Genomic DNA, 10,785 nt, shown 5'->3' on the forward strand with positions numbered 1-10,785 from the left:
CTCTCTTTTATAGGCATAGGAGAAGAAGGCGAGAGACCAGCGACGGGAGCCGAAGAGAGCGACGGGATACGAAACGAACAGACAGCAGCGAAACTGCAGCGTTCGGTTTCAATATCCACTAGCAAAACATTCAGCTTCTCTGAGTGGACTTTTAAATACCAGTCGTGCGTGGCAAAAAAATTAGTTCGGCTCTGCTCATTCCCGCAACCCGCGCGCGTCGTGGCGACAGAGGAGGAGGAGCGCACGTGTATGTCTCTATTGTTCTCAAGCTCATACATGTGTGGAAACATCCTCCCTTATAAGAAGGTCCAACTCCCACTAAACTAGCAATGTGGGACTAAACATTTCCACCTCTTGTCTTGCACAAATGGATTGCGTGGGCCTCTAGGATTTATTAGGAATTATATATTGAGCTGGCCCAAATAATTGAATAAAATTCCAGCACTAACATACTAAATTACGGCCTCCGCAGCGTGTCCATCGGGTCCAGCCATGTGTGTCATGACTCGCAGTGCATTGCTATTGTATGTATAGGCTTTTTGATTGGTTATATGTGAACAACTCTTTATAATTGAATGTTGGCTATATTATTAACCATGCTAACGGATGGATCAGGAGAGAAGGCTGATCTGGTGGTGGCGGATGGGATTTCTTTCTCTTTCGTTTCTTTTTTAGTTGGGTTGGGGTTTCTTTCAACGGACTTCATTAATGATCTGTAACCAAAATGCATGACATAGGATGGGATAATGCAACAGTGCGAACTGTAGTGGTGCTAATGCAACTTGATCCGTGCCATGACTCATTGCTCTGTTCCTTTCTAAGAGCACAACCTCACGTGGCCAATTGACCAACTGCAAAGGGATGACTCAAAGTTGTATGGGCATCCATGAGACCATGACATTAAACCCCAATTTTGCCCTAAGAAATAGCACACGATGGAACAATCTCTCTGACAACGACAACTTGACAAGTCAGCCATGTTGGACTTAATTCTGCAAACATATGATGTGCTTAATGCAGTAGGGGATGGTGCTTCTCACTGTCGATAAGCACATACAAAAGCTCACACGATTGACATTCAGCAAAACCAAAAAACAAATGTAGATTTTTGCAGTCTTGCAGAACCAATTTTTTCGAAAGCATCGGTAACTCTTCGTCTGAAATACTTGTTTTAGATTTGTCTAGATACGGTTGTATCTATACATGTTTTATTATTAAATATATTTTTAGACAATGATATTAGATACGTCTATATCTTCACAAATCTAAGAACAACTCTAGCAGATGCGCTATAACCTCGCCGGCCTACATATTTTCAGTGAATTTAGCGTATTTGTATGTTTTGCAACCCAAACAGTTCTTGTATATTTGGTTCGGCCCGTAAAAAATATACTAGCAGCCCGCAAAACCGACCCCAGCCGCTATATCTGCCGATCACGAGGTGATTTAGGGTGCGTTCTTCAGTTCCTTTGTCGTCTCCTTTCTCAGCTGTCTCCCTTTCCAAACTCCGGCGAGAGATTCCGTGGTGGGGAGTCCATTTCCTCCAGATCTATGGCGGGAGGGCTTGCGGGCGTAGTGGTTGTTGGCGCAGCTCTCTCACACACAGTTGGACGGAGGTAGAAGAAAGAGCAGAACAAAGGAGCCTTTCCAGCGACAAACCCCCCGGCTGCATGTACAGCCATGTTTCTATTTTTCTAGACTCAACAAACCGTCTGATTACAACGTCCTTTATACACCAGGGCAATCGCATGTAGCTCTTGTCCACTGCTCGGTCTTCACGCGCTCATCCGTCGGGCGCTCATCCGTCGGACGTGGATCACGCAGCCTGCGTCCAAACGTGTGCTCATCCGCAGGACATGCTCCTCAACGTACTCCCCACGCTGGCGACTCGGTCTTCGGCTGGGCAACAACGCAGCCAAGACGCACGCACACTACCATGCACTAGTCACACTATTTCCATACAATGGTCACACGCACACAACGCATGCACTACACACATTGATCGTGACCCAGTCCATGGACCCGACCTGGCGCACCGACGCTGATCGCACCGCTACGAACCCGACCTGGCGCACCAACGCCGGTCGCACTGTGCTCCGGCTTATTTCCAACAATCACCTCCTAAACCGTGATCTAGAGGAGTGGCCAACGTGAAGGGGCGGGATAACATCATCGCAAGCGCGACCGGCACGACACATAGGTTGGCAGCTCCAGCCGGACCGTCATCGAGCCACGGTGCTCAATGCAAGCACGCAAACGCAGCGCACTCTCTCGCAGCAGTGGTCGGGGCGTATGGGGTCGCTTCTTCGAGCTTGACGACCCACTTTGGCTAATCACTAAGAGGCTCTGCGAGGTGGAGATTGAGCTCGCCACAGTGAAGGACGTTGTGACGGTCGATGAAGATGGCACTGCCGAACGGCTCGAGGCGGCGAAGGAGGACTACTATGAACTCGCCAACATTCTCTACAGGTCGGCGACTGAGTACCACCTCAACGTCAAGCCCCCGCCGTCACCCCCCCCCCCCCCCCCCCCCTCCTCCTCCTCCTCCTTCCCCCTGACGTCAAGCTAATTTCTGCCTTATCTGTGTTTCAATTTTAGTATAGATGATCTCCGGTGTGAACTATACAGCAGGAACGCTACTTATCTTAAGTTTTAAAATTTCAGCTTCGGGGCATAACAGCCCGCAAAATTGTTTTAGAGAAACTCTAAGATAATTCTGCGGGACGGATTTATACAGTATATGCTAGAGTAGTTCTAAGACAAGTAATTTGGCACGGAGGTAATACCGTGCATGTCTATAGTAACATATAGCAAGTGGATGCTCCTATCGTGTAGCTAACAGCTACGCTACTGCGGTTGAAGACCTGTTATGAGATTTCTTCCCATCAACTCATTGGGTTGTTGAATTTTGGGAATGACTACGATAACCAAGTGGAGGTGTAGGAATACTTTGCCGGGATAAATCAGTCATTTCTATCTTTATTTTCTCGAGGTTCCTCACATGGAAAAAAAGGGTAGAAAACGTGTGATGTCTAGGTTCATAGGAGTTGACAAGGTGCGCGGAACAAAGACTTTGCATGTTGCAAGTTAAAGGATTGAGCACATTGGGTATGCACAAAAAAAGCAACCAGGGGAGAGGAACCCTTGCACATCAAGACTGGCCTCTCCGAGGGGAATTGCTTGGTATGATATTTGCCCCGCACTCTAGGACAGATAAGCAATGCAGACAGGAGTGAACTTTAGTTATACTTTTAATGATATATAAACAACATATTTTACAGAATATATCCCTCAAGCGAAATACTTGACATTTGTGGCTTCCAAAATTGGATATTTAATGGAGATATCCTACTAGTCTAACATTGCCGGAACGAGCCAAAAAAAAATCCATATGAGATACTCCTACCGACCAGCGTCATATACCTTGGATCAAAGACGGAAGTGTTGTTCTAAGCCGGAGCAGTAAAATAAAAAAAATCTGATATTTTAGTATGAAACATTGCCAAGTTTTTTATAGCTTGTAAAATTTCATCATGAAATGACATTCATAAAAAAATATGACAAAAAAAATGATGCTCCAAAATAAGTTTGAAAATAACATTTTGGAGCATCGTTTTCTTTTTTGCCATGATTATCGTATGGTGATAAAATTTTGTAAGCAAACAAACATTTTGCCAATATTTCACACACAAAAATCAGAATGTTTTGTTTTTTTTATTTTACTGTTCACCCAAGCTCACTTGAGCTCGGGATTATAATAGCCGCGTCCAGATAAAAGATGTTGTCTCAAAAAAGGTGCTTGGTTATTTTTATATGTCAACTTTTTCACTTCATAATTGTCAAAAAAAATCATGGGAAAAGAAAAGATTGTACTATAAATCCTTCTAGAACATAATGGCAGTCCAAATGCGATTGTTGTCTGTAACAAATCACACAATCTCAATTTTCTTTGGAAGGATACTGTCGGTGAATACTCACAGCAAATGTCATTGGTAGGCTAAAGTCGGTGAGAACCGAAGGGACAAAGGTGGGCGCTGGGAACGAGGTTGGTACACGCATGGGACGCACGATGTAACCCAGGTTCAGGCCTCTCCGTAGAGATAATACCCCTAATCCTGCTGGTGTGTTTGATGTATGGGAACAGAGTACAATGTTGCTCCTGGAGCTGTGTTGGGAGGAGGAAGAGGGGAGCAGCCGGCTCGTCTCTACCTCCCTCTCTGTTGGTTGGTGAGTGTGTAGTGTTGAATGACTAGCAAGTGATCGACCCCCTTGCATGGGGGGCGGCCGGGGGGTTTTATAGGCGAACCCGCCGGCCTACAATATGGATAAAAGGTACATTCGTGGGACCCGGCTAGCTGCTTCGCCGGCTGGCCAGGGGCCCACAAGGGTTTTGTCTTGTCGATGAGGGCCCGCCAGCTGCATGGTCTCGGTTGCTGGTGGGATCCGCCGGCTGGCCAATGGGGCTCCCGCGTAAGGTTGACGCTAAGCATGCGTTGTACGTCGAGCGTCGCCCCGCGAGATTCTTCATGGGCAGGCACTACGACCGCCTCCACTGTTCCCCACGCCGAGTGCAGTAATGGAGTGGGAGTGTGATGGTCCGACATCAGGCTAGGTGATGGATCAGAGCCGGGGTAGGTCAGCGGCCTGGCCGCCGACGCTCGTACCTGTCGGGCGCCCCGATCCAGTACCTTTGCTGACGCGTAGCTACCTTTAATCGTGAGGTCCTTTCCTGACCTACGATCTGATGTGACTGGTGATCCTCAGCCGGCTAGCCTGCTTGGTTAGCCGGCTCGCGGGTGGCGCCTCCTCCCCAGTCCGGCTGGCGGGACCAGGCCGGCTCTGAAGGGGAGGTCGCCTGCACTCTAGCCGGCAGGGGCTGACTCGCCAGAAAGGTGGCCGCCTCGTCTTCCAGCCGGCAGGCGATGCCTAGCCGGTCAAAAGACTTAGGCCTTGGGAATCTCCATAGCTTCATGTCCATTGGGCCGGAAATGAAGGAGCAGACTTGATGAGCCTACCCCGGGGTTATCCCCCCGACAGATACATTATCAATCCTCACGCGCCAGATATAATAGAACACTACCTCCGTCACGGTTTAGAAGGCACAGTTAAACTTACGTGCATTTTCATAATAGACAAGGTTTAAGGCGCATTGCATTTACTCCTAGCAGCTAATTAGTATTCTGTTGTACTACTTCTATGTGCATGCGTAGTGTGACTGTTATTTTTTACCCCATCTAACAACCAATCAATAACCACCTAGGTTCCACAGAATTTTCAAACATGCCTTTTAAACCATGATGGAGGGAGTATCTAGGTTGCCATAGGCTAGGTTTAGCTCCAGATCCCACCTTTTTTAATTGAAGATTGTCCGAAATTTAATGAGTATGCTCGATTTGTACGAATTTCATCTGATTTGCATGTAATTAGTCTGGTTTGTTGCAACCCAATTTGAAATGTATGCAAATAGCTTTAGATGGTCGGCCCCGCATAAATGTCCACGGATTGATCCCCCTATTCGCGGACAGATGCGGTGGCCGGTTTGCGGGTGTGCGTTGGACATGCTATTATAGAACTTTTTTTTGGAAAACAATATCTTGGTAACTACTCACTCCGTTCTTAAATATAAATTTTGTTAAAGGTTTCATTAAAGGACTACATACGGATATATATATATATAGACATATTTTAGAGTGTAGATTCGTTCATTTTGCTTCATATGTAGTCATCTAGTAAAATTTCTACAAAGACTTATATTTAGAAATGGAAGGAGTATATAACATGTGCATGTCTATGGTAACGGGTGGCGAGTGGATGCTCTTATCCTGTTATGCGGTGGGTAACAGCTACCGTTGAAGACCTGTTACGAGATTTCATCCCATGAACTCATTCGTTTTCTGAATAAGATAAACCAAGTGTGGGTGTAGTAAACAAAATTTTGGGGGCGGGGGGAGGGGGGGGGGGGGGGGTAAATCAGTCATTTCTACCTTTTTTCATGGTTTCTCAATTGGGGAAAAAAGGAAGAAAATGTGTGATGTCTAGGTTCATAGGAGTTGATAAGATGAGCGGAACAAAGACTTTGCAGGTTGCAAGTTAAAGGATTGGGCACATTGGGCATGCACACAAAAAGCAAGCAGGGGAGAGGAACCATTGCACATCAAGACCGTCCCTTGGGATTGCTTGGAATGATATTTGTACCGCACTCTAGGAGAGACAAGACATGTGACCAAATGCAGACATGAGTGAACTTTAGTTACATTTGTAACGACATATAAACAACACATTTTACAGAATATATTCCTCAAGCGGGCTTCCAGAATTATATATGTGACACACAATATCATAATCCCTCCGTCCGGAATTAATTGTTGCTGACATCTAACCAGTCTAAAAATACGGGAACAGGTCAACACAAATTCTTAGGGCCAGCGTCACATATCCTGTCTTGTGAAGATCAAAGATGTTGTCTCTAAAAAGTACTCCCTCTATAATGTTAAAAACGTTTTTATATTATGGGTCGAAGGGAGTACTTGATTATTTTTATAAGTCAACTTGCCCCTGCCATAATTTAAAAAAACAATACATTTTTCATGACAAAAAAGTTTGTGTTATAAATCCTTCTATAACAAAACGGTAGTCCAAATGCAATTGTTATTACTAACAAATTACACAATGTCAATGATTTTTGGAGGGATACACAATATCAATCCTAAAACACCAAATAGAATAGACCAACTACACTCAAAGGCTAGCATTTGGATTTGATTTTTTTATACTCTTCACCACTAATTTATTTTATCCCGACAAGATTTATTGTAGCAGAGCGAAAATGTCCAATTGACATGGTGTTTTTGGCGCTTCAGCACTAACCTTTATACCTGTGACCTAGTCAGTACAAGTCCATTACGGATACTCCTACTAACCATCATAACAAACTAAAGCTTGTCTTGTCAAGAACAAAGATATTTATCATCTTTATCTCAATGTTTTCCACCGCAATGGTCAAAAATACATTTTTCTTCGAAAGATTATACATACAGTGAATTCTTTAGAACATAAGGTAGACCAAATGCAAAAAAAAAAAAAAGAGGGCAGACCAAATGCAATAGTAACAAATTACATAGTATCCATCCTAATACTAGAAAATTACATAATTTGCTCGTCCATCCTTATTTCTCAACTTCAAAGGCTACCTTTAGGATTAAAATAATGATTATTAATCCTCTTCCACTATCATTTGTCTTAACAAGAAAAATATCGCGTCAACATAGGGTTCCTAGCGCTTCACCGCTAATATTTACACCACTGACTGGGTTAGTAGAAATACATATGATACACTCTACTAATCACCATAACAAAGTAAAAAAAATAAAAAAGTAAAGCTTGTCTTGTAAAGTTCCCTAGATTCACACTAAGAGTAAAAGGTATCATGCTCTAGTATTAACAAAGCATATGCTAAATGCAATTAGGAGAAGTAGTAAATCCAACTAAGGCACCAAGCCTATGTTAACTACGAAGGCGTCTGTGATGAATTTAACAATTTTAAGATGACGTGTCGGCTCGGTCTTTCGAAGGTGCTCATAGAAGTAAAGTGTGTGTGCGTGCCTTTATAGAGGTAAATATACGCTCGTGTATGTAAACAACTTTAATTATACTATGTTTAAAAAGAAAATAATAATGTTGATCTGCGTCACATAGCTTGTCTTGTAAAGATCAAAGATGGTGTCTAAAAAAAGGTGCTTGATTATTTCTATATGTCAAGTTTCCCCATCATAATTGTCAAACACACCTTTGCCATGAGAGGAAAAAGATTGTATTATAAATCCTTCTAGAACATAATGGTAGTCCAAATGTGATTGTTGTTAGTAACAAATTACACAATGTCAAACTTTTTTGGAGGGATACACAATATCAGTCCTAACACACCAAATATAATATAATTTACCCATGCCTTCTTTATTCGCAACTACATTTGGAGGCTAGCATCAGGATTTGATTCTTGATACTCTTCACCATTTATTTATTTTATCTCGACAAGACTCATTGTAGCATAGCGAAAACATTCAATCTACATAGTGTTCCTTGCGCTTCAGCGCTAACCTTTACACCTCTAACTGTCGAGTCAGTACAAATCCATACAAGATACTCTTACTAACCGTCGTAGTAACAAATTAAAGCTTGTCTAGTCAAGAACAAAGACATTTAAGATCTTTATCTCAATATCTTCCATCACAAATGCAATTCTTATTAGGAGCACATTACACAATATCCATCCTAACACTAGAAAATGACATAATTTGCTTGCCCATCCTTATTTCTCAACTTCAAGTGCTACATTTAGTATTAAAATGATGATTCTTAATCCTCTTCCACTATCATTTGTCTCGACAACAAAAATATCATGTTAAGATAGGGTTTATAACGCTTCACCGCTAACCTTTACACCAATGGCTTGGTACAAATACATACAACATACTAGAATATCCCGTGGACATATGGTTTGTGGTGCTTCACCGCTAACGTTCACATCGTTGACTCGGTCAGTACAAATGCATAGAACACACTCCTACTAACCACCATAACAAAGTAAAACGTGTCTAGTAAAGTTCCCCAAAAAACTATGTCAATGTTTTCTACCAAAATCGTCAAAATGCATTCTCTTCATCAAATGCAACTCTTAACAGTAACAAATTAACAATGCCAATCCTAACGCAGTAAATATTACATAATTTATCTGCATATTCTTTATTCCTGAACTAAATTAGAGGCCTAGTTGTAGGATTAATGTAATGGTTCTTGATCATCTTCCGCCATCATATGTCGCGGCGACGAAAATATCGAGTCGACATAAGGTTTGTGACGCTTCACCGCTAACCTGCTAACCTTTACACCGACAGCAAGACCCATGTAGGCGCCACATCAGCAGGCCTACCCCTACAACAACTAATAAGAATCTTCTAGATTCACACTAATAAGAGTAAAAGGTCTCATACTCTAGTACTAACAAAGCATATGCTAAGTGCAATTAGGGGAAGTAGTAAACCCAGCCAAGGCACCAAGACTACAGCAACATCCACTGCCAAAAGGAGAGGAAGGAGGCTTATGGCCCACCCCACCCCCACCCCCACCCCCTGTTCCATCATGCATGCATAGCTTGCCTGCCCCCCTCAAGTTGGTCCTTGATGCAATGTATCCGCCCCCCTTCGCCTCCCCTCCAAGCTCCCCCCTAGATTTCAAACCCCACTCATAAAATTGTCTGCCCCTCTCTCGCTTCCTCCGTCATCATGCTTGGCCTCTCCTCCCCCGTCCCCATCCCCATCTCCATCTCCATCCGGCCACAGCAGCAGCGTCGCCACAGGGGATACACGAGTCACCGCCCCCGCGGACGATATCTGCTTCGCCGTCAGGGGGATCCGCCTTTGCTGGCATCTTCCTTTCTCCTGCGCCACCGTAAACTAATCCCGTTCCGTGCTAGCTGCTGGTGGGCAGAATCCAATCCGAGAGCATCGTGTTCGGAGTGATCTTGGTGTCTTTCTTGGTCGGGGGTGTTGATTTGGAGGAGAGGGGATTCTTAGGGCAGGCCTTCCTTCAGGTGGATGCGTGGTACGGGCATCACCAAAATGCAAGTTTCAGGATCGAAGGTACTGCCTTTTTTCTTATGCTTGATTGTCCACACTCTTGCCATATTTATGTTTTGGTTGGTTCATCGGTTCTTTGGTTCATGTAGCTAGGTTGTTTGTACAATTTTGCGTGGAGAAGTATGGCCTTTTACCTAGTATTTCTTGAAAATTTTGACGGCATAGAAAAACATACCTGAATGTTTGGTTAATAGGTGAGCATGATTTTCTTGTTTTCTAGTAACATTTTTCTTCGCTCCACAGGTATTGCCACTTGCGGTGCAGTTCTTCCACAGCAGATGATCTGCAGTTCAGTCACGGACTCACAAAGACTTCAGATCTGTTAAAAACCTTCAGATTCCACAAGTTCTTATTCATCTCAGTTCCTGGATAGCCGCTGATCTGCACTCACCAAAGAATAGATGGATAGCCAGTTCGGTGCAATGGACAGAGGCGGTAGTAGGCAGAGGAGCAGCCCTGTGTTAGCCAGACCAAATACTGCAAAGAGGCAAATGCAGCAGCAGAGGGCAAATGCTGCTGACAAGAAGGTTGTCATACCGAACTACTTCGGCGTCGAAGCGTTCTTCGTGCTCGCCTGCCTCACCGTTTCATTGCTCATACTGCCATTGGTGCTGCCTCCGTTGCCCCCACCGCCATCGCTACTGCTGCTCTTGCCGGTCTGCTTGCTCATCCTGTTGATGGTGCTGGCCTTCATGCCGACTGATGTGCGGAGCATGGCCACCTCTTACTTGTAAATAGGCTTGCTGCGTGGTTTTTGTTTCTGATTGTGTGTTGGCATAAGATGAGTGCAATATGAAGCATCTTTCTCGGAAGAATATATTTTGAGTGGTGCGTGTAGTAACTTTAAAAGATAAAGATTGGAGTTTGGAAATTTTGGTGCATTGCTTGAACAAGATTGTGCAGATTTTCTGTCATGGAACATCCACCTCAACTTGACCATTTATATTAGTTCTTGATAAGTGACTATTCTCTTCTGTTGACTAGCAAAGTGCACATAGTTATTTTAAATTCATTGGTTAATGTATCCTAAATCTTATTTGTATCATGACTTGGCTTCTTTCATAAGGGCGGTCTAGTCAAATGTTTTGAATTGGCTGCTTTTGGTAACATTTTAATGCATTGATGCATGCTTAGAACGTTGCATTATGCA

The 10,785-nt window shown here is 43.7% G+C and overlaps 1 protein-coding gene across 1 annotated transcript; it reads left to right on the forward strand.

The window, feature by feature from the left end:
• Positions 1-9,225: 9,225 nt before the first annotated feature.
• Positions 9,226-10,506, forward strand: LOC123451167 (protein AUXIN-REGULATED GENE INVOLVED IN ORGAN SIZE-like). The gene is made up of 2 exons (XM_045128179.1): positions 9,226-9,638; positions 9,879-10,506. Exon 2 carries the CDS (start codon positions 10,037-10,039, stop codon positions 10,367-10,369), a length of 333 nt encoding a protein of 110 aa, XP_044984114.1. The 5' UTR covers positions 9,226-9,638; positions 9,879-10,036; the 3' UTR covers positions 10,370-10,506.
• The last annotated feature ends 279 nt before the right edge of the window (positions 10,507-10,785 follow it).

The sequence above is a fragment of the Hordeum vulgare genome, chromosome 4H (genome assembly GCF_904849725.1).
Source record: "Hordeum vulgare subsp. vulgare chromosome 4H, MorexV3_pseudomolecules_assembly, whole genome shotgun sequence".
Taxonomy (NCBI): Eukaryota; Viridiplantae; Streptophyta; class Magnoliopsida; order Poales; family Poaceae; genus Hordeum; species Hordeum vulgare.

What these genes read in the sequence shown, in the direction of transcription:
- LOC123451167 (XM_045128179.1), top strand. Translation starts at nt 10,037, where the DNA reads ATGGATAGCCAGTTCGGTGCAATGGACAGAGGCGGTAGTAGGCAGAGG.